The sequence below is a fragment of the Pediculus humanus genome, genomic scaffold (genome assembly GCF_000006295.1).
Source record: "Pediculus humanus corporis 1103172108281 genomic scaffold, whole genome shotgun sequence".
Classification (NCBI taxonomy): domain Eukaryota; kingdom Metazoa; phylum Arthropoda; class Insecta; order Psocodea; family Pediculidae; genus Pediculus; species Pediculus humanus.
The window spans coordinates 1,740,390-1,764,223 of NW_002987850.1; the positions used below are offsets into that span (position 1 = coordinate 1,740,390).

The 23,834-nt window shown below is 26.5% G+C and overlaps 5 protein-coding genes across 5 annotated transcripts; 4 read left to right on the forward strand and 1 right to left on the reverse strand.

Annotated features, from left to right (window-relative positions):
* Window positions 1–10,790: 10,790 nt before the first annotated feature.
* Phum_PHUM515980 (uncharacterized protein) lies at window positions 10,791–11,540 on the forward strand (the record flags this gene model as incomplete). The annotated part of the gene is made up of 3 exons (XM_002431177.1): window positions 10,791–10,876; window positions 11,232–11,316; window positions 11,421–11,540. The coding sequence occupies 3 exons, from the start codon at window positions 10,791–10,793 to the stop codon at window positions 11,538–11,540; spliced, it is 291 nt and encodes a 96-aa protein (XP_002431222.1).
* A 691-nt stretch (window positions 11,541–12,231) lies between these two features.
* On the reverse strand, window positions 12,232–13,832 carry Phum_PHUM515990 (Dihydropteridine reductase, putative). The gene is made up of 4 exons (XM_002431178.1): window positions 13,714–13,832; window positions 13,037–13,316; window positions 12,442–12,688; window positions 12,232–12,354 (listed from the first exon to the last, which is right to left on the reverse strand). Exons 1-4 carry the CDS (start codon window positions 13,789–13,791, stop codon window positions 12,255–12,257), a joined length of 705 nt encoding a protein of 234 aa, XP_002431223.1. The 5' UTR covers window positions 13,792–13,832; the 3' UTR covers window positions 12,232–12,254.
* Window positions 13,833–14,109: 277 nt separating this feature from the next.
* On the forward strand, window positions 14,110–15,527 carry Phum_PHUM516000 (uncharacterized protein; the record flags this gene model as incomplete). Its single annotated transcript, XM_002431179.1, has 3 exons — window positions 14,110–14,125; window positions 14,669–14,836; window positions 15,241–15,527. 3 exons carry the CDS (start codon window positions 14,110–14,112, stop codon window positions 15,525–15,527), a joined length of 471 nt encoding a protein of 156 aa, XP_002431224.1.
* Window positions 15,528–15,635: 108 nt separating this feature from the next.
* Phum_PHUM516010 (uncharacterized protein) lies at window positions 15,636–17,095 on the forward strand (the record flags this gene model as incomplete). The annotated part of the gene is made up of 5 exons (XM_002431180.1): window positions 15,636–15,860; window positions 15,940–16,082; window positions 16,158–16,397; window positions 16,508–16,693; window positions 16,912–17,095. The coding sequence occupies 5 exons, from the start codon at window positions 15,636–15,638 to the stop codon at window positions 17,093–17,095; spliced, it is 978 nt and encodes a 325-aa protein (XP_002431225.1).
* Window positions 17,096–20,226: 3,131 nt separating this feature from the next.
* Phum_PHUM516020 (DNA double-strand break repair Rad50 ATPase, putative) lies at window positions 20,227–22,950 on the forward strand (the record flags this gene model as incomplete). The annotated part of the gene is made up of 9 exons (XM_002431181.1): window positions 20,227–20,314; window positions 20,425–20,672; window positions 20,754–20,870; window positions 21,101–21,155; window positions 21,643–21,824; window positions 21,903–22,051; window positions 22,148–22,379; window positions 22,493–22,671; window positions 22,758–22,950. 9 exons carry the CDS (start codon window positions 20,227–20,229, stop codon window positions 22,948–22,950), a joined length of 1,443 nt encoding a protein of 480 aa, XP_002431226.1.
* Window positions 22,951–23,834: the final 884 nt, after the last annotated feature.

Consider the following 23,834-nt stretch of genomic DNA (forward strand, 5'->3'; position numbering starts at 1 on the left):
AAAGAAAGTATGAAAGAGAGAGAGAGAGAGAGAGAGAGAGAGAGAGATAGGGAGAAAGGGAAAAGAAAAGAGGAAGAGAGAGAGAAAGGGAAAAGAAAAGAGGAAGAGAGAGAGAGAGGGAAAAGAAAAGAGGAAGAGAGAGAGAGAGAGAGATAGGGAGAGAGGGAAAAGAAAAGAGAAAGAGAGAGAGAGGGAGAGGGAGAGAGGGAAAAGAAAAGAGAAAGAGAGAGAGAGAGAGAGGGAGAGAGGTTGAAAGATTATTTTTTACGTGTAAATTTCATAATATATCAAAAATAATTCTCGGTACTTCCTGTTTTGAAATTATTGCCGTCATTACTTTAAATGTTTCAATTTTTTTTCTTTTTCTTTTTTTTTTTTTTAAACGCCTACGCAAACCACAAAATACTATTTAACGAATTTTTAACTGTCGAAAAAAATTTTTTTTTTAAATTACACGCGATAAATTTTTAAAAAAATGCCAGAATTTTTTTTTTTTCAAATTTTAATTTTTGACAGGTATCAGGTATACGACAAAAAGAAAATAAAATACTCGTGCGAATGAATAAACGCGCTTTCGTTATAAATAAAATTTAAATTTAAAAAAAAAAAAAAAAAAAAAAAAAAACGTTTTTCGACGCCATATTCGCGAGAAATGTTCGTTATTAACCGGAAACAATGAACAACGCGACGTCTTTTAATCGTTACGACGTGAAAAAAAATTTTCTTTTTCCACGTTTTTTCAAAACGTCGCCAATTTTTGTTATCGGAAAATTAATGAAAAATTTCTAAAACTTTATAAATAGAAATTAACTTCGGATTAATAAATAAATCCGATTCGAATGGTTTAATTATTTATTTATTTACTTATTTATTTATGATCATTATTACTACCGATGAAATTATTAAATTTTAATGACGTCACCATTTCGTTATTAACATTAAAACGTTTATGCAATTTTAAACATTTGAAACCTTTTCTTGATTTTATTGTGTTAAAAACATTTTATCAATCGGATTTTATAAAACAATTTAAATAAATGAACAAAATGTCGTTGACGTCGTCGTTACCAACCGTGCAAAAAAAAAAAAAATTTGAAAACTTTTAGGGATTTTGTTACAATATTTAAAATTATTTCACCCTTCTTCAATTGTCATTCGATTCCACCGCCTTGTTCGTGACGTAAACGTTTTTTATTTACTCTATGATTTGAATTGAAGGAAAATCAGTTACGCGGTATTCTCTCGCTTTTATTTGTTTAGTTTTTTTTTTCGCGTAAATTTCACGTAATTAATAATTTTCATTAATTAATTAATAATAATAATAATAATAATACTGTTATTCAATTCATTATTATTTCGAGTTATGGAAAAAAAGGTCGTAAAAAAAAAAAAGGAATCCGATCCGATTATATATATATATTTTTTTTAACGAGGTTTTTAAAAACGTTTAAAAAATAATATTATTATCATCATCATCGTCGAGTTAGATTATTTTTATTACCGTGTAAATAATTACTTTAACGCCGTAGAATTTTTTTTTTTTTGTAACGGTAATAAAAAGTAAACAAAGTCAAAGGTTTTTTATTTCTTTTTTTTATTATTAATATCATTATTCACTTTTTTTTTTATTCTCTCCCTCCCCCCTCTTTCTCTCTCTGGCTCATTCTTTTCGGATTTATGAATGCTTTTAAAAGTTTGAAAAAAATTTTTTTTTTTTTTTTATTAAAATAAATATTATATAACGTATTCGTTAAAAAAAAAAAAAAAAAAACTCGGCGCGTAGTAATTATAAAATTATGACGTCATCATAGTTAATATTTAAATAAGTTTATTTACTTAAAACACCTGTGCGAAAAGAGTTAAAATAAAAGAAACGGATAAAGTTAAGGGAAAAGTTATAAAACAATAATAATAATAATAATAATAATAATAATAATAATAATAATAGTAATAATAATAATAATAATAATAATAATAATAATAATAATAGTAATAATAATAATAATAATAATAAACGGTTTATACAATTTTCTTTTAAAAATTTCCCGGTAATAAATATTATTATTATTATTATTATTATTATTATTATTTAAAAAAAACTTCTTGGCGCGAAAATTTAAATTTTTACGTTATTTTGTGTTGTAAAACAAAATTAATATCACTCCGAAAAGGTAATTAATTTTAATTTAGATGGGAACACATACATTATTATTAAACTTAAATGACAATTCATTCATTACGGTTATTAGTTGCCATGTCGTTTCCGTTAATTTTACCCCCCCTCCCCCGAAAAAAAACAAAACGACCCGAAAAAATAAAATAAACCTAAAAAATAATTAATATTAATGAGTGATTTATTACAAATAAAAGATAGATTTTTAGATTGCGAGTAATAAAATTCACACGTTACGTCATAATAATAATAATAATTAATGATTTCATTTATTTTAAAACGAGAAATTTTAATTAAATATAATAGTTTTTTAATTACTCGCTAGAGTACGTCGTCATCGCTCATTATATTATATTATTGCATAGAGAGAGTAAAAAAAAAATGGCGGGTTTTTCTTTCTTTTTTTAACAAAATGGCGGGTTTTTGTTTTTGTTTAAAAGAAAAAAAGATGGCGATTATTTGATCGATTTATCGATTTTTAATTTTTCTCGTAAATTTATTTTATTACGGGTGTAATTTTACGTATAAATCACGCGATCGAAACACACACGATATAAAAAAAAAAAAAGAAATTTATTTATTTTACATAATTTATTAATTCGTTATAATAATAATTATTATTATTTTTAACGCGATTTAAAAAGATAGTAAGAAAAAGGGGAAAATAAACAAATCAGACGACATTAACAACGAGAGAAATTTCATTTGAGATATTTAAAAAAAAAAAAAAAAAAAATTTAATTAGTTGTAAGATTTTTAATAAGGAATAATACGTAGGTTTTTTCTCATTCTCTCTCTCTCTCTCTCTTTTTTTCATAATGGCGTCTCTTGTTTCTTTAACCTTTTAAAAAAAAAAACCCTCCTGAAAGAATAATTAAGAAAAATTAATTCATTCTCAGGTAGGCAATTTAGTATTAAAATGAAACAAAAAAAAATTGTTTTCACCCAGGATTTAAAAATGGGGGTTTTATAATAAAAAAAAAATAAAAAGGTGGCGGAATTAAGTGGGGAGTCGGTGAAAATAAAACACTAATAATAATAACTTTTTTTAAATCTTAAAAGAAAATTATTATTATTATTATTTTCTTTTTTCATTTAAAAGAAATAAGAAAAGGGATTAAGCGGTACGTAATAATAAGTTATTAAAAAAAAAAAAAAGCGATTATTATTATTATTATTATTTTTATTACGTCAGAACGGTGGAAACGATGTTAATAAATTATTGTAAAAAAAAAAAAAAAAGTAAATTTTTTTGATTTTTATGACGTCATTGAAACGTCAAAAAATTTTACTTGAAGGGGGAAAAAATAAATAAATAAGTTTTTTTCTCCCCTCCCCCCATCAAAATAGAAAAAAGCGTTTTTTTTAAAAAGAATATTTTATAAAGTTACGTGTTCGAAGGGTGGGAGGAGGGAGGGAGGCGTGTAACTTGAAAAAAAAAAAAATTTGAAACGCGATAAAATTTCATATTTCCCGCCAAAAAATAAAAAAAATAAAAAACGAAAATTACGTGTAATGTGTGTGTGTGTAAAAAACGCTGTTGCTCACAATGTTTTATTTTTATTTCTGAACGCGCTTTTCCCCCCTTCGTCCCCGTCCCCGCCTCCCCCGCTTTAAAATTATCCGTGTAGGTTTTTTTTTATATTATTATTATTTTTTTTTTTTTTTTTATTCGAACGACAATATCCATTTTCTTATTTTTTTTTTCTCTCTCCCCTTTCCTCTCTTTATCGTGGCAGAAGAAGAAGAAGAAAGAAAATATTAAAAAAAACAATAAACGGAAAATGGTAAAGCGGGAAAAGAGGGAGCGGAGGGGAGGGGGAAGACAGTTTTATTCTAACGGTAAAATTATAAAGTCAATAAAATAAATATCGATAAACTTTTTCTTTTTTCTCACGAATCGTCGTCGTTGTTGTCGTTGTTGTCGTTGTCGTTTGTTGTTGTCGATGTCGTTTGTTGTTTCGATGTCGTTTGTGTAAAATTTTCGTGTCGGAAAATCGATTCTGCCTCTTGTTTTTTTTTTTTTTTTGATGTTTTCGTAGTGGTGGAAAAAAAAAAAAAAAAAAAAAAAAAAAATTAACAGACGTTAACTCTATGACGTAACCACGTTTACATTTTTGTTTGTTTTTGTCCATTAATTGTTTACGTGTTTTTGTTTGTTTTGTTTGTTACTCTATGAAATATGTGAATTATTGTCACGCCTCGTAGAATAAAAAAAAAATTCTGATCGTTGAATTTGTTTATGATAGAAACAAAAAAAAAAATTGTTTTTTTTTTATTTAATTTTTTTTTTTTGTTTATTTATTCTATGGAATAAATAAATAAAAAAAAATTTTTTTTCCCGTAGTCGTTTCACGGTTGAGGAGAGGAAACGTTAAAATCCATGAAATTTATTTTTTTTTATTAACGAAAGGGAAAAACAATTATTTTGTTTGGAGATTATCGAAATATATTCAGGAGGAGGAAATCCCAAAAGTTTTTTTTTTTTTTTTTTAATCCATTATTTATTCAACTTTTTTTTTTAACTTCCGTTTCCTTTTTTTTTTTTTTAAAAAATATTTTTTAAAATTTATTTTATGTTTGTTTTGTTTTGTTTTGGTTTTTGTTTTGTTTTACGTTCCCTAATGAATTTAAAGTTTTTAATTTTTTTTTTTGCGATCACGTAATAAAATTAAAGAAAAAAATTATTCTTAAAGAAAATTTATTAGGTTTCGTATCGGTTGTAAACGTCATCATTCCAGAATGTACACATTCTGGATTCTGGATAAGGGGGGCGGGGAAAAGAAATTCTGGATGAAATAATAAAAAGTTTAAAAAGAAAAATCGGGTTTGTTAAAAGAAAAAAAATAAGATTTTTCGTACACGCAACGTATTCTTTTTATTATTATTATTATTCTTATTATTATTATTATTATTATTTTCCTTCATCTTTCATTTATTTGCTTTTATCTGCATTTATTTATTTTTCCCGCAAATACATCAAAATTTTATGATTTATTTTCATCCAGCCATTTTTTTTTTTTTTTTCATTTTCATTTTCATTTTTCTCCCTATCGTTTTTCCATTTTAATTTTTTTTTTTTTTTGTTTTGTTTTGTTTCTTTCTACTCGTTTCGAAAGGTAATTTATTATTATTATTATTATTATTACCATTTTTTTTTTAATTCCAATCAAAAAAAAAAAATAACGTTTTCGTTATTATTATTATCATCGATATATTTTTTTTGTTGTTATTTATTTTACGGTTCTCACATTCGTGCTTTAATTTTTTTTTTGTTTAAATATATATTATTGTTCAGGATAGTTTAAAAAGGGGGAGAGAGAGGGGGGTAGAAAATTAGGAAGAGAGAGAGAGGAAAGTAGGGAGGAAGGAAGGAAGGAAGGAAAGGAGAAAGTTTTTTTTTTTAAAGTTATTTAAGTGTGAAATCGTTTGATATAAATCAAAGGGAATATAATCGAAATGATTTCAGTCATTTTGAAAATCTCCTTTATTTTCTCTTTATCATTATCATTATTATTATTATTATTATTATTATTATTATTATTACTATTATTATCATTATCATTAAAGTTCTTTGAGTTTCGAGGAAAAAAAAAAAAATGAAATGAAAATCGACGGGAAAAAAAATTTTTATTTTTTTATTTTTTTGTTTCTACTTATTTGGCAGCCATTTTTATTTTTTGTTTTCGCCCGTTAAAAAAAAAATAATTCGATTCCGCCCTTTAATTATTATTATTATTATTATTATTATTATTATTATTAATATTAATATTTTCCAGTGGTATTTATTATCAATACAAACACGCGCGTTTTTTTAATTCATACGCGTTTAACTTTTAAAAAGGGGGGGGGGATTTTTTTAAATCAAAAATTCGACCGGAAATAAAAAAAAATTTCGAGATGGGGGGGGAAAGGGGAGAAAGCCAAAAAAGAAAAACGTTTAAACCTGTGTGTGGAAAATTTTGTTTAAATGAAAAAAAATCGTTTTGCGGTTTTTTTTAACCGTAAAAAGGATTTCGTCAAACGGTTGGGAACGGAAATAAAACAACATACAACTCTATGTAAATTTCAAAAAACCAGTATTAATCACGTCTCTTTGCTTTTTCTATCTCACCACCGCCATCCCCCCCCACCACTTCCCACCGTTTTCCAAACCCGCACATACGCACACACACACGCTGCGTTTTCAAACGACGGTTTTTTACTCCGTTCGGTTCATTGCTCCCGTGTTAAATTTTTTTACTACGACCCTTTTGATAATAAACACACGAATTTAATATTTTATGCTAATTCGCGTAGGACGATTATTATTATTATTATTATTATTATTATTATTATTATTATTATGTCCACTATTAAACACGACAAGGCTCTTATTTGTCGGGGTTTTTAAATATTTATCCCAGGTTTCTACCCGATTCCTTAGGGACTATTATTATTATTATTATTATTATTATTATTATTATTATTATTATTATTATTATTATTATTATTATTATTATTATTATTATTATTATTATTATTATTATATAAAATAAATTTCGATAAAATGAAAACCGCAATGATTTAAATAATGAAAATCGAGAGAGTGAGTAAGAGAGAGAGAGAGAGAGGGGGATGGTACAAGTACAGTAGAGTGAAAATTTTTTATTTTTAATATTTATTTGCCGAAAAAATAAACAAAGTCTTCTGCTATTTGAATTGAGTCGTCTGCTACTTGATGTGTTGTTTTACTGTTAAAAGTCGCAAAAACGACGACGTGCGTGACGGACGTGAGAGTTGAAAAAAAAAAAATGAAAAATTAGAGAGAGAGAGAGAGAGAAAATTTTTTTTTTTTTTTGTGTCGACGAGTTCATTTTCTCCTTATAACTCTATCAATTTTCTCATTCCATTCCACCGCATCTCTTCCAGCTTCCATTTCTCCATCTCTCTCGTGAAGGGGAGACGGGGAGGGGGAAAGGGAAAAGAGTAAATTTCAGAGTTCTCGTAAACCTAAAACAATTACAAATTACATACCTTTATTATTATTATTATTTAGTTTGTCAACGTCACTTTTGACGTTTTCATTTTAACGTAATAATAATTTTGTTAATAAATTAAAACTTCCCGGTCTCACCCCCACCTCCTCCCCTCCTTCCCCCCCCGAAGAAGAAAACCTTTTTGAACCTTTCGTGAATTTTACGATTCGAAAAAGAGAAACGGTATTATGACGTGGCGGTAGAATAACTCAAATGATCATATCATTTAAATACACGACGAAATTTTTTTTTTTTCTTCTCCAGAACTTTTGGACAAATTGTCGTCGATGTGAAATTTCCAGGATTTTTTTTTTCTTATAAAATAATTCCAGGTTATATAAATTATTATTTTACTCCAGACTCGACTTGACAAACCGACTAAAAAAAAAAAAAAATGGGAAAAAACTTTAATAATAAATTTTAAATTCCGATCGTTCCAGAATCCAAGTTTTTTTTTTTTTACGGTTTTTTTTTTCGTTTCTGGAACGTTTTTGTTTTTCCCCTTCCCCCTCCCCAACTCCTCCGGTTTTAGGGATAACCTTTGGAAATCTGTTATTAATACAGATTTTTTAAAAAGTTTATAATTTGATTTTTTAAAAATAATAATAATAATAATGTTTAATAATGGTAATAATTTACTTTTTTTTTTTTGGAGAAATAAAATCCAAAATTTTTTCCAGTTTATTATAAAGTAAGAATCAAATTCCAGAAACAAAAAAAAAAAGTTAAAAAAGTTTTTAAACGAAATAATAATAATAATTTGTTCAATTTAAATTCATTTAACTTAATTTTTTTTACGTTAAAAAAAATCGATATGCGTTCCAGGTTTCAGGTTTCAGGTTTCAGGTTTTGATTTTCTTATCGTTCCAGAAAAAATTTTAAATGTTCGATTAATAATAATTTTTTTTATCATCGACCGATTATGGACGCTTTTGAAATTTTTTTTTTTTTTTTTTGTCTTCCATAAGTTTTTTTTTTTTATATTAACGTGAAATTCCCCATTTTTCCCACTCTGGAATTCCTGGAACGAACAGGATTATAAAACATTTCGATATAAAATTTATTATTATTATTATTATTAATATTATTATTAAAAACCGAACCTTCATTTTTTTGTGTTTGTTTTGATTTTTTTTTGTTTTTGTTTCTTTTTATTTTTTTGTTTTGTTTTGTTTTCCAGCAAGATATTAAATCACGTGGAAATAAGTTTCTTTTTTCCAGTTTCTGGAACGAGTGTGTTAATCGTTTAATTTACTATTATAAATAAATAAATAAATAAAAATAATATTCCTGATTTCGTTGTTTGCCTTGAAGGAAAATGTTTAGAAAAAAAAAAAAATTGTTTATTTATTTATTATTATTATTATTATTATTATTATTATTATTATTATTATTATTATTATTATTATTATTATTATTATCACGGAGTCGTTTTATATTTGACTTACGAATTAAAGTCTATAATAATATAGAGCTATAATTTGTTATATAGTTTTTAAAAAAAATTAATTTTATTTGTTTACAGAGGAAAATTCAGGTACTTGAAAAATTTAATTTTCTGACGTTTTAAATTCGATAAAAAGTTATTAAAAAATAATAATAATAATTTTTTTATCTTTTCTTTTTTTTTTTTATCGTCTGGATAAATAATAATATCAGTTAAATATTATTAGATAAAAATTTACTCAACTGGAAAATTGGTTTTTATCAGTGGAAAACAATTTAAAATCAATGATAAAAGATTTTCTTTTTTTTTTTTTTATAAAGAAAAATTTTTTTTTTATTTTCCGAAAGAATTTGATTTTTTATTTCGTCGCGAAAATTATTGAATTGAAAAAATTTAAGTTTTTTTACGTTTGTCGCGTTGTTATGTTCGCCCCCCCCGGAAAACCCCTCCTAATTATAATAATGATAAATTAATTAAATTAATTTTTTTTTTTTTAATTGGGTTAACCGGTAAAAAAATTTTTTCCGAACCGATCGATATTTATTTATTTATTTATTTATCGACGTTAGAATTTAATAAATGTATATGGGGGGAGGGGGGAAAAGGTCAAAAGGTCGTCGTTAAATTTTATTGACGTAAATTAGAAGGAATTTAATTAAATTTATGATTTAAAATATTAAAAAAAAAAAATTTAATCTTGAAAATTTTAATATATATACATATATAAATTTATTTTTTGTGTTGTTGTCGAGCGACGCCATTTTGTTTTTTTTTTTTTTATTTATAAAATTTTACCTTTATTTATTTATAATTATTTATATTTTTATTTATCCGGGTAGTAAACAAAAAAAATGGCGGAATGTTTTTGTTTAAACAAATTAAAAATTTTTTTTTTTTTTTTTACGTTTTTTGAAATTTCCGACGATCGGGTTATATTTGATGAACTATGATGACGAATTATGAAATTTACGTGTTTGTGTGACGTCCATTAACACGAGTGGAAAATTCCAGACGTTTCGATTTGTTTCCCGAAAAAAAAAAAACTTTTTATTATCTGTTTTCCTATAATTATTCGGTTATTAATTCGTTAAAGAGAAAAAATCGAATGTGACGTCACATCGACACGTTTCTGTCTTGAAATTAAAAAAAAAAAAAATTGTTTCGGTTGTTGTTGTTGTGTGTGACGTCACAATTTAAAATTTAAAATTTCTTTTTTTTTTTCATTTTATTTTTTAATTGATATTTATTATATAAATATTTCGAAAAGGAAAATTATTTCAAATAGAAATTTTATTTATTTATTTGTTGTTGTTGTTGTTGTTGTTCCTGTTCAAATAAATAAAATAATAAACGAACGAACAAACAAACAAACAAACAAACAAATAAATAAATCAAAAATTAAATTAAAAAAAATAAATAAATAAATAAAAAATTCGCATCGCAATATTTACATTTAAAAAAAAAATGTTTTTAATTGATTTTATTATTATTATTATTATTATTATTATTATTATTATTATTATTATTATTATTATTATTATTAAATTCCAGTTTTTTGTTAAACAGTGACGCATTAAGGATATTTTTAAAAGTTTTTTTTTCATTTTTTTCTACGTAAATTAATGGCGGAAATTTAAAATGGCTGATGCCAATTTTTAAAGTTTTTTTTTCTTTTCAAGGTACTAAATTTATGGATTTATGATTGCGTTTGTTTGTTTGTTTGTTTGTTTGTTCGTTTGCTTATTTGTGTGTGCACGTTTGTTTGGCAAAAAAAAATCATTTTTCATTTTTTTACGACATTGGAAGCACATATTTATATTAAAAAAATCAAAAATCGATTTTGTAAAAATTTTTAGTCAAGTGCATCGAAACAAAGGTATACGTGTGCGCGTACGCGTGCCTGAATTTATCGAAATAACGACGATGATGATAATAATAATAATAACAACTATTAAAATCAAAGTGGAAAAGAAAAGAAGAGAAAATAAAAGAAAAATAAATAAATAAATTTTTCTTTTTATTAAAAATGAAAGAAAAGGAGGAAAAAAAAGGAAAGAAAAGAAAGAGAAAAAAGGAAAAAAGAAAAAGGAAAAAAAGGAAAATTTTCAAAGGCATCTGACTTATAGCATCTGGTGTATTAAAGAAAAATCTTATGGGAAGAAAAAAAAAAAAAAAAAAAAAGTTTCTGTTTTCTTTTTCTTTTTTTAACGATAGAAAATCTTACCGAAATCCTTCGAGGTATTTAAAAAAAATATATATATATATATAAAAAATTTAAAATTAAATTTAATAAATCTTACTGTCGAAGGGGAGAAGGGGGAAGGGGAGGGGAGAGGTGAAAGGAAGAGTAATAATAATAATAATAAATAAAAAGTTGACACTTTTGTAAAAATAAAAAAGCTTAATTAAACGGTTTTAAATTTTTAAAAAAATCAAATTTTCCCTTTTTTTTCTTTCCGTTCGAACTGTTTCCCCTCCCCCTTTTTCCGTACCTTTTCATCCCCCCCTTTTCGTATAAATTTTCCGAAAATATTTAAACGATGAGGGCAAAAAAAAGTTTAATTAATTAATTTATTATTATTATTATTTTCAGTGCATTTGCAAGGATTTTATGCGTTTGCTGTCCTAAACCTATAAAAAGAAAATATCAATACGCTTTACGATCGAAACCGAGTCAGGTACGATGCAAAAAAAAAAAAAATTCATTATTATTATTATTATTAATTAATTAAATTATAAAATGTCAAGGTTAATAACAATTGATTGTTTGTTTGTTTTGCAGAAACTCACGCGACAAAGGTTGAGATATGCGACCAGTGCTGGTACCTGGTCGCTGAGAAGGAGGCCGATGAGACAAAGAAGTTCTGAAAGTTCTTGTAATTCCGATCAAACGTACATTTGATAAATAATTATTATTATTATTATTATGCAATACGACATATACCATGTCTTCTGGCCACGTGACCTTGAAATTTACATAACAACTGGAAAAGTTAATAAATAAATAATAACATGTGGACTCCGGAACCGGAAATCGAGAGTAATTTTAATAATTTTTTTTTTCTTTTTTCGTCGCGTTTAAATTATTTAATTCGAACTTGGGGAGAGGGGAGTTTTCTTTCCCCCCGCCTTCCCTCCTCCCCCCCCATCGGTTGTAAAAACTAAATATATATATATATAAAATAATTAAAAATTAATATTTTGGTTTTTCAATATAAATTATTTCATTTTAAAAAATCCTTAATTATCATAAGCTAACCATAAATCATTTCTCTCTTTTTAGATTCAAATTAATCCGAAAGGAATTATAAGAAAAGACCTTTTAAATGCCGACTGTACACAATATAACGTTTTTATTTAATTACATTTTCCAACAATTTAAAAAATATCGTGAAAAGCGTAAATAATAATAATAATAATAATAATATAAATAAATATATACGTATAAAATATATATTTCAAGCACGATAACATTATCATAATCACATTCAAGAGCGGGAAGTCGTTTGAAAAGGAATAATTGTCGCAAAAATAATAATAATAATAATAATAATATCAATCACGATTCAACTATTCATAATGACGTATTCGTGAAAAATTTTACTTCCGGTTTACTCTAAGCGTAAACAAGTTCGGTGACGTTGTTGTTTGTGACCAAACTAACGAGACTTCCGTTTTTCGGACGATCCAATCCTTGCGTCCATTTAAACAAAAGCCTGGAACAAAAAGAAAAACAAAAACAATTCCACGTTTTGTTTTTAAAAACGATGAAGTCAAAGAGTAGTTATTGTGGTAACACTGACTCGGATATGAAATCTAACGAAGTCCATTTGGACGTGTCAGCATTCGGCATCCATTTCCGGTTCATCGGAGTATCGAGAGTTATGGGTAAAAGTGCTAATGCTACGGAACCCTGTGGAAGACCGCTGTCGGGGGATCCCAACGATTTCGTTAAGTGATGTACTGCGGCTTTGGCCATACCGTAACCGATCATACCAGGAGTACCACCTTCGAGTGCTGGTCTGGCACCGGGCAAAGTGATAAGTCCACCTAAAAAAAATTTTTTTTTATTATTAATTTAATTTTATGGGGGGAAAGAGAATCAATCGGTTGATTAAGAGAATGTAAAATTACTATTTTACATTAATGACGTAATTTTTATTATTATGTCTTAGTCAAGGTTTATCAAATAGGTCAAAAAAAAAAAATAATAATAATTTGGCAATAACGATTGCGGTAACGTAAATAAATAAGAGGAAAAGGACAAAAATAAATTTTTAATCCCCTCGAGGAAATTTGAAAAAGGGTTTTGGTAGTTTGTGTTTGAGGTATGACTTGAGGGTATGGGAGAGGTAGTTTGGTAGTTTCAGTTTCAGGTTCATGACTTGAAAAACAAACCTTCTTTTAAATGTTTTACTGCGATACTTGCAGCAATGGTCGAACTCCATACGCTTTGTTTCCACATGAGTTCGGAATTTTTTAAAAAATCTTTTGATGCTGCATTACCACCAGCCCAACCTCCGGCAACACATATGACAGCATCCAATCGATCATTGTTCAAAACTTGCTGTAGGTTGGATAAAACAAAACTTTCTTGTTCACTCCATGTTGCATCAGGTTTTACCAAAACATTTGCATCGGCTTCACCATTTGCTGACATATCAACGCAACCCACCCACTAAAAAGAAAAAATTAATTTTTTGTGATGACGTCACAATCACGAACCAATAATAATAATAAGTGACAAAATTTTCCTTTCTAACATGACCTCCCTCGAAGGCAATTAAACGAACCATATCAATGATAAAATTTCCAATTATTTAAAACTTAATTAACAAAAAAAAAAAAAAAATTTACTAAGAAAGTTATTAAACGTTATTTAATATAAAACATTTATAATTCGAAATTGAAAAATGATGAGTGTTCTTTATTATTACACCAGTTTTCTCCAGTGAAAGTTTTGCTGGAAAAGTTGGCGAGATAAAAATATCAACCGACATGTAATGTAAAAAAAGACAATAAAATAAAATAAAAATTGGTTATATTTTTATGAATGGATGAAAAGAAATACAAACCCAATTTTTAGATTTGAAATAGGAAACGCAAGAAGCTCCCAAAGCACCTTTTCCACCGTAAATAACAACTTTACCCATTTTTAATAACCGGAGTCTGTTCTTACACTTGTTGATCTGAGCGTAAATTCAATAAATGAAAATTTTCTGGGCTCTAAATATTATCAGGGGCGCCAACTTAAAAATTCATTTGAAAAGGCACTAGAAAATTTTGTGACGTCATGATGGCCTAGTTGGGTTAGAATTTTAGTGATGGAAATATAGTTAAAAAATTCTCAATTAATTGAGAATATATTAATTATATAAAAAATTTATTAAGTTAATTAATTAATTATTTAAAACGAGTTATATTTTTAATTATATATTTTCGCCTCCTAAAATTAATACGTCGTGTTAGACATGTCACGACATGAAGGTGAGGATTACGGTTTTTAAATACAAAAAAAATTTACAATGAATAAAATTATTATCCATGTTTAATTTCTGTTTAATTATTTATTTTAAATAAATCATCACATTTTATTTTGATAATTCGTTAAATTTTTCTTTTTTCCAATTTATTTAATTCTAAAAAATTGAATTTTTTTTTTTTTTATATATTCAGCCATTTTGTTAAATATTACAATTACGATTTATTTATCCATAAATAAGAATTTTTTTTTTCTTTTTTTTTTTTTTTTTTTAAACACAAATCAATCAATCTTATTTTTTATTTTTAATCATAATTATCCTAATCGAAATTTCGTTTATATTTCCTAAATGTTATCTATTTTCCCATTATTTCAATAATTCTGTTTGATTGTAATTTTTTTTTACAAATCATTTCAAACGGTATATAATTAACCGTATCCAAAAATTCAAGTTTGATATTTAGCAAATAATAATATTTAATCATTATTATTATTATTGTATTGAATTTATTATCATTTTTATGTTTTTTTGGGGGGGATTTTAACAGGAGTTAGCTGTGATTCATGTCTCAAAGGAAATTTCAGAGGCAAAAGATTTAAATGCTTAATATGCTATGATTATGATTTATGTGCTGTTTGTTTCGAATCAGGAGCAACAACAACAAGACATACTACGGAACATCCAATGCAATGTATACTTACTCACTCAGATTTTGGTAAATTTTTATTTTATTGTTACTATTGTTGTCAGCTATTGTCAAATAGATTTCTTTCATTCGTCTTTTCATTTTGGATTAATCGATGAAATTAAATTTAAGAATGTCTATGTTTTTTCGGTCATTGGACGATTATTACAATCATTTACCTCACATTATTAAGTTTATCACTAATTTAGGACATTTATTAGGACATATGAGGGTAATTTTAATGCATGAATGAATTTTACTGCATTTAAATGGAAGGTAAATGAAAAAGTTATGTGAAAATGTTAATTTTTAAATAAGTAAAACATTTATTCGACAATCGATTTTAATTGTGTGTGATAATCATAGTTGTGGTCATACACATTCATTTTTCTATTAGAAGTTTTTAAATTTATCAATTTTTTTCATAATTGCAGATTTATATTATGCCGGTGAGGCTCTTAATTCTGATCAGCCTCAGGCATATACATGCCCCTACTGCGGTAAGATGGGACACACGGAAGCTACTCTTCAAGAACATGTAGCGACTGATCATATTGAAACAACTAGGGAAGTTATTTGTCCCATTTGTGCCAGCTTTCCAGGTGGAGAAGCAAATCAAATAACTGATGATTTTGCTGGTCACCTTACGTTAGAACATAGGAGCGGTCCTAGAGATTTAATTTCATTTTTAATATCCTTTTATCATGCATTACACGATTAGATTACGTATTAAAAGAGAAAAAAAAATTAATAATAATAATAATAATAATAATTTTCTTAATTTTAAAATCACGATGAACCGGCACCATCTCGTTCGGGTGTTCGTAGAATGCCCCATCCCTCAAGAGGAGTTACGGGCCCTCGTGCAAGACGTTCGAACATGCACTTTAGTTCCTCAGGTGGCTTATCTCCATCATCTAGAGAAACTGTAGATCCCATAACTGAGCTATTAAGTCAACTCTCGGGTGTTCGGAGTCCTGCTGTGCAGGCTTCAACTTCGTCAACTTTACAACAACTACAAATGCAACTTCAATTGGAGAGACAACAAGTTAGGGTTAGTTGGATTAAGAAAAATTTAGACAAATCCTCCATCTTGACCGGAATACGTTAAATTCTTTTTTTCTTTCTTTTAGGCTGCTAGACAACAAGTGGAACGTTTACCACGACGACCGACTCAATCAGCATCGTCTGGTTGTAATTCTATATCTCTTGCCGCTCCGGCACAAGATATGCCAACGCAGCCTCAAGCATCCCAGTCTCAGTTTCTTCTTTCGAGGTGAAAATAATAAATAAATTTAATAAATCGTTAATGGCGTCACAAAAATATTAAATTATTTTTCTTTTTTTTTAGATGTATGGACGAAACTATGTCTGATGCTGAGCTTCAGGTTTGGGAGCAAGAGAGAGCGGATCGTAGTTTATTTGTTCAAGAACTTTTTCTATCAACTTTAGCTGGAATCGAGGCCTTGACAGGACCTAGCGCTGATACTTTCAATTCAATCGAGAATAGGGTAGAACAAGATAATGTAGGAATTAAAAATAGCGGCATTTCAGAGGAAATAAGCAATAATAACGGCGTTCAAACTTCAAGGTAAAGGAAGAGAAAGAAACAAGATGGTGATAATTATTATGGTTTTCAAATAAATTGCTATGAAATTGTTGGACGCAACCAAATAAATAAATTTTTTTTTTTTTTTTCAGTAATTCTGAATCGTGTCGTCAAAATGTACTTCAACAGGGGGAGGAAATGTCGCAAGTTTCTTCCGTGCAGACGCAAACATCAAACGTAGCCGTTGCAAAAAATAACGCAACGAGTAGTAAGCGTGTCACTAGACAACCCCCGCACACGCAAAACACAGGTGCTCGTCCTCAGTCATCTCATCAAGGGTAACTTTAACACCTACAAAAAAAAAAAAATTTTAATTTTAATTTTAAACTTTAATTATTAATAATTATTAACGCTTTTTTCGGTTGGAAAAGATAGGGGAGGGAAGAGGAGAGGAGAGGGAAGGGAAGTCGGAGGGGGGTTAGATGTTGAGAACGAAAGAGTATCCGAGTATAAATGGTTAACGAATGACGTTAATTTTTTTTTTTTTTGTGTGTAGATCAACGTCGGGTAGTCATTCAGAGGTGAGGGGTGTCGCTCCTCCTAGGGGAATACTTGCTCCCCAGCAACAGGTTCGTCATTTGCCTGGTTTAGTGTCGTCCCTCGGTAGGACAAATTCTAGGAAACCGGTTAGGCCGGTCGACGGACGTAATCAAGCAACGGAGCCTCCTCCACCTCATTAACATTATTCCCCCCCCCTTTTCCTCTAGTCCTATATACATATATTTTTTCATTAGTATATATATATATATATAATATATATATCATTCATTTTATTTTTTAAAACTAATTTCTTTAAGATTCAAGAAAAAAGAAAAAGAGAAAGAAAGATAAAGAAGATGAAAAAGAAGAAAAAGAGAGAAAAAAAAAAATATATTAAAAACTTAATAAATATTTACATATATATATATATATATATATATATATATATATATATATATATATATATAAAATAAATATGGACGGTTTTTAATATATTTTTATTATAATTAGTATAATTATTATTTTTTTTTTTTTTTTTGTACTTTTAAGATTTGTTTTATCAATCTTTGTTTTATTTTTTATTTTTTGTTTTTTGCTCGGTTGCATACGTGCTAATTATCATTATCATTATAATAATAATAATTATTATTATTATCGTTTAGTTTTTTTTCTCTCCGAATCGTTTGCAAAATGAATTTCTATTTTTTTTCTATTTTTTTTTTTTGTCGTGCGTGGGATTTTGCTTTTGTTATCAATACATAATCACTTATGCAACCGAAAAATATAATAATAATAATAATAATAATTAAAGTCTGTAAATATCTTAATGGCGTTAAGATAGTTTAATTTTGTATTGTGACTGAATGCATGTTGTAGGGAACACAAATGCGAACAAAAAAAAAAGAAAAGAAATTTTTTTTAAGTTTAATAAAATAAATTATTGATCGGCATTAAATAAAATAGCTTAAAAATAAATAAATAAATTTAATAAGTTTTTCTATTTTTTTTTTTTTTTATTGTTTGCATTTTTTTTTTATTTTTTTTTCGCGCGCCCAATAATTTGAAATAATTAATATTTAATTGAATTAATAAATGATTTGTCGATGATGATGATGATGATGATGATGATGATCATTTAATTTAAGTTGGCATCTTGTAATTTCATTCATTCATTCATTCATTCAATTAAATATTTAAGGTTAGGATTGATGGAAAATTAAAAAAAAAAATGTGATTTAATTAAGGGAAAAATGTGAGAACGCGAGAGCGAACGTGAATTAATTATCATTATTATTATTATTAATAATATATATATATTATAAATATTGAATAAAATAATTTGATTGTGATATTATATACAAATAATTTTTTTTTTTTTTTTTTTGTAAAAATTCAATCTAGTAAGAAACTTTTTTTTTGTTTTTTTTTTCTGTTTTTTTTTTTTTTTTTTGTCTTATTTAGTACGGTCATCACTACGTCGAATGAACGTCACGTCAATGATTCTGATTGTTAGAAAGAAGAGAGAGAGAGAGAAACAACCACAAACAAAAACAAACAAAGAAAGATGGCGATGAAAGAAAGAAGAAAACATACATAGAAAAAAATATGTAGTGGGAATTTTAATAGATTTTTAATGAAATGATGAAAACAAATCTGCCTTTTTTTCAATAAAAGAGAAAGAGAGAGAGAGAAGAAGTAGATGGTTATTATGGAAAAAAAAAATACATAAATAAAGGGAAAAAAATAAATAAATAAATAAATAAAATTCATTATGTATACATAGATATTTATATATATATATATATATATATATATATATATATATATATTATATATATAAACACATGAAATTATTCACATTTAAAAAAAAAATGATTTATTTGTGTGATTTATTTTATTATTATTATTATTATTATATTGTACGATTACTATTATTATTATTATTATTATTATTTAAAACTTGTTTTCGATTCATCATCTTAATCATAATCATAATAATAATCATTTTTTAACCAAAGTGTTAGTTATTAATATTAAAATATGATAAATTTTTTTTTTTTTTTTTTGTTTTTGTTTTGACGAGGAATTCCCCCTTTCCCCTTCACCTCCCCCTCTTCCCCCTTCTCACGATCATTTATATTATTATTATTATTATTATTTGTTCCGTTGTCAATTAGAAATAATTAATTAATTAATGAAAGCTTATTTAAAATAAATTTTGTCATTTTTATTATTATTTTTTTTGTCATTTATTAATAATGATAATGATAATGATAATATATTTTGCTGACTTAAATCATGTTTAATAATAATAATGATAAATCAATAAATTTTTTTTTTATTTATTTATTTTGCGTTGAATCGAAAATTAGTTGCCGATAAATATATAATAAATTATTAAAATTAATTTTTTGTAATTATATTAAGCATATTTGAATTAAAAATATAATTTAAAAATTAAAATTAAAATGTAATAAAATTATTTTTGTTTTTTTTTTTTTTGTTTTAAGGGGTGAATATGGGGGAGGAAAATGTTATGTGAATGTGTTTTTTTTTGGGGGGGGGTGGATCTTTTATGAAAGGGTTGTGAGAATAAAAAGTTTTTTTTAAAAGAAAATTAAATGTTTGTGTTTAAAATGTGTTTAATGGTGGGGTTGTAAAAATAATTATAAGTTTTTTTTCTTTTTTTTTTTATTTAATTTCAAACGTTGCATTATGTTTTCGGTTATTTTAATTTTAATTAAATATAATTAAACCTGTTTTTCGATAAAATATCAGCGATAATCGTTTAAATTAATAAAAAAAAAAATTAAAAAATGATTGTTTTGATTACATTAATTACGTTACAATCGATAAATTTGAATGATTCGAACAGTGCAGACAACGTTTGAAAAGAAAAAATTAAATTAAAATAATGTTGGCTATGCGGAAAGAGAATAGACGAATTTATTTGTCTTATTTATAAAAATTTTTTAAAATTTTAATTTTAAATTCATTTTTACGTGCCATGAATTTAATATTTTTATTTTATGTTATTAAATTTTGGAAATTGTTTTTAACTTAAAAAAAAAAAAAAAAAAATGACGGAGAATAATGGCGTAGTAGTTGTGAGTTTTATAATAAAATTTTTTTTTCTCGTTATTTATCAAAGATTTTTATTTGAATTTTTTTTTTTTTTTTTTTGAAGTGTGAAGAAGATGAGTGGAGAGATTTACGTCAACGTTTCGAAAAAGAAGGTTTAGATCATAATGGATTGAAAACGGAAGAAAAATTATTACACGTTTGGAGATGGTTAGTCGATGCTGAAAGTAATCTTCGTAGTTTAAGAAAAATGATTGATAAATTACGTGAGCAACAACACGAAGATTTAGAAGAAATGGAATGTTATGTTGGTCAAATAAAAGAATTGGCGGAAAAACGTGCAGGTGTAATTTTTATTTATATTCTTTTAATTCAAAAAAAAAACAATCGTCGCGACGTATAATAAACGCAGCATAACTCACATGCACAAAAAAAAAAAAATTTCCAGATCATTTAGAAACGGAAACCATGTGTTTAAGATCAAGATTGGAATCGTCTCAACATCAAACAGCGACATTAGCAACTTTGCTCGAAAGATCCGGTCTTGAGGGTATTGCCGATGCTTCATTAGGCGAACAAGTTGCTTTTTTAATAGCAGACAGAGCTAAATTAATGGAAGAAATTGCCGTTTTAAGTAAGCTCAGCGGATTGAATGGTGTTAATAAAGAAGCCGATCTTATCTCCGAAATCATCAAAGTAAAAATTTTGTTTTTAACAATAATACCCATTATCGATAAGTCATCAAACAATTTTTACTTAAATTTATAAATTTTCAAGGTGTCATCTGAAAAAGAAGTTTTAAAACATGAATCTGCCGAACACAAGGAAAGATTATTTCAACTTGAAAAAATGAAAAAACAATTAGAGCTCGATAACGAACGTTTGGCTTTTAAGGTTGGCTTTTATTTATTATTATTATTATTAATTAATATTTTTAAAAAAACAGATTTTGATTTAGAAAATAATCATGTGACTTAGTAATAAGACATGGGGGCATTTAAGTAACATTCGAACAATTATTAATATTAAAAAAAAAAGAAAAAAAATTTTTATTTGTAACGACAAAAAACGATGACAACATAGAAATAATTAATATTTAATTACTTATATTAATGTTTCTTCAGTTGTCTGAAGCATTGGCTGAGCTTGAAGAAAGAGAATCACAGTTAAAAGAAATAGGTTAGTGAGCTGTGAGCTTATGTTAAAAAAAAAAAAAAAAAAAAATTTATGTTATTATTATTTGTTTATATTATTATTATTATTATCATTACATTCCATATAAAATATTTGATTGTGATTTGATATCAAAAAAAAATTATTTATTGTTTTTGTTTTATTCGTTGTTAAAATTGTGATTTTTTTTTTTTTTTTTTTTATTCGATGTTTTATAATAATTTTAAGTTTCACGTCGATATTTGTCATACATTATTATTATTATTATTATTATTTATAAGTTTAGATTAAATGTTTTTCTTGAGCTTTTAAGAATTGCATGATGAGATGAACGTCGTGCATGAGAATGATAAAGTTATCTAAAAAAAAAAAACTTTTTTTTATTTCGTGCAGGTTATGATCGAATCCATTTTCTTCTTCGTGGCTGTACTAGATTCAAAATTAACAATTGGAATTGGATTATATTAAAAAAAAAAAATGTCGTATTTTTCAGTCACCGACGAGAGTAGAGGGAGTGGAATTCAAACTAGCATGTCGATGATATGGCCGAGAAGAGAATCTCCTAGTCCTCCTCCGGGAAGAAGAAGACAATCAGCCGGTGATACTCTGGATGGACCGAGAAGGAATTCTCCCGTCAGAATCGGTCCGGGAAAGAAAAAAGGAGAACCTTTAAGGGTGAATTATTTGTCATTATTATGTAATCGACGTGAAGAATAATAATAATAATAATAAATAAATTATTTTTTTTTTAAGGCTTTCCCGAAAACTTGGAACGCTGACAGTCCGCCGGAAATCAAAGTGTCCTCCAATCAAGAATTAGACGACATGCTTGATAACACGGGATCATTACCGAGATCATTTTCAATGACGGATCGTGAAATGCTTCGATCACAAAGTTACGGGTAAATGTCCTAAAAGCGGACGGGAGGGGAGGAGGGAAACAAATCATTTTAAAAGAAAGAAAAAAAAAAAATTTTTTTTTTTTTTTATTTTTCAAGTGCGGATTCAACACCGCCGAGTTTAATGCTTAGCGAAGGTGCCAGCGAAAGAATGCAAGTTAAACTTGATGCTCAGATACAAGCTTCCAGAACGGAATTGGCGAGGCTTGAAGAAATAAAAAAGCTTCAGTCGGATTCTGATAATTTAAAAGCTCAATTGAACGGAGTCGTAGAGAAATACAATGCTCTCGTCGTGCGACACGTACAACACAAAGCAAGGCGTAAAGCTCAGGTAGGTGAGAGAGAGAGAGAGAGAGAGAGAGAGAGACAAAGCGTGGGTGGTTTTATTTTAAAAATGGTCGCGTGTGGGGACAGAATTTTCACGTTTTTTATTTGTTTTCCCAGATTTCGGATTTAAAAGCTCGGTTGCAATTGGAATCGGGAGCTTTGGAAGTACAAATACAAAGTTTACAATCTCAATTAACGAATCAGAAATTAGTTTTGAGAGGGGAGGAGGGTTTGAGAAAGAAAATCGAAAACGATTATAGGAAATCGTTGGACGAGAAAAGATCTCTCTTGGTCAAGTACGTACGCACGTGCGTGTGCGTGCACGTGCACGTGTCAACAACAACAAAAAATTAATTGTAATTTGTTTTGTTTTGTTTTCAAGCATGATGAGTTTGGAAAACAGCATAAGGGATAAAACGAGGGAAATATCGATATTGCAGAAAAAAATATCAATGCTCGAAAGTACGAATAAAGATTTGATGACGAGATTGTTACAAGTTAAATATTCTCATCCATGTCGTTCGAGAAGTTTAACAAGAGTCGAAGGAGTTTTAACGGATTTGGGATCCGTTTAGCAACAAACAAAAAGTTCTTCCAAAAAAAATAAAATAAAATTCAATTCTAACTTTGTAAAATTTCCTGTTTTTATTATTAATATTGCGAAACAAATTTTCAAATTTCGAGTCTATGTGTACTTTTTTTTATAAAAATTTACAAAACTAAAGAATCTAAAGCTTTTTCTTTTTTTAATTATTATTATTATTATTATTATGTTCATTTTGCTAAGGAAAAATTTAAAAGAAAGGAACGGGTTAAATAAAATTTTGAAATTGTATTTACGTTGATAAAATTTATCGAAACAAAATAATAATAATAATGATAATAATGTTTAATTATTCTATCGTGTTTTGTATTTTGTCGTTTTTAAACTAAAAAATTTTTTAGATTTTTTCATCCGGCCATTTTACCTAACGAAAATCTCCCCCCCCCCACATTGTTAAATAAATAAATAAAAAAAGTATGAATTTATTTTTATTTGTAAAAGTATTTCGAAAAGAAAATTGTAATAGTTTGTAATTGAATCAAAATATATAAAGTTTCGATAATTATATTGAAAAAAAAAATATTTTCTATCTTTATAATTTTTTTTTTACAATTCAATTTACGTTTTTTAAAACGTTTGAGTAGATGAAATCCTTTTCAACCTTTTTTTCTTTTGTAAATTATTATTCATTTAAATGAAATATTTCTATTAATAACACTAATAATGATGATTTATAATTGTGTAAATAAAAAAAAATTAAATTAAAACGGAAATTAAAATTATTTATTTTCTTTGAAAACATATTTTAAACTTACTAAACGAGTAAATTATTATTATTATCATTATTATTATTATTTATTAATAAGAACCGTTATTTACTTTTTTTTTTTTTTTTTTACAAATAATATTTTCATT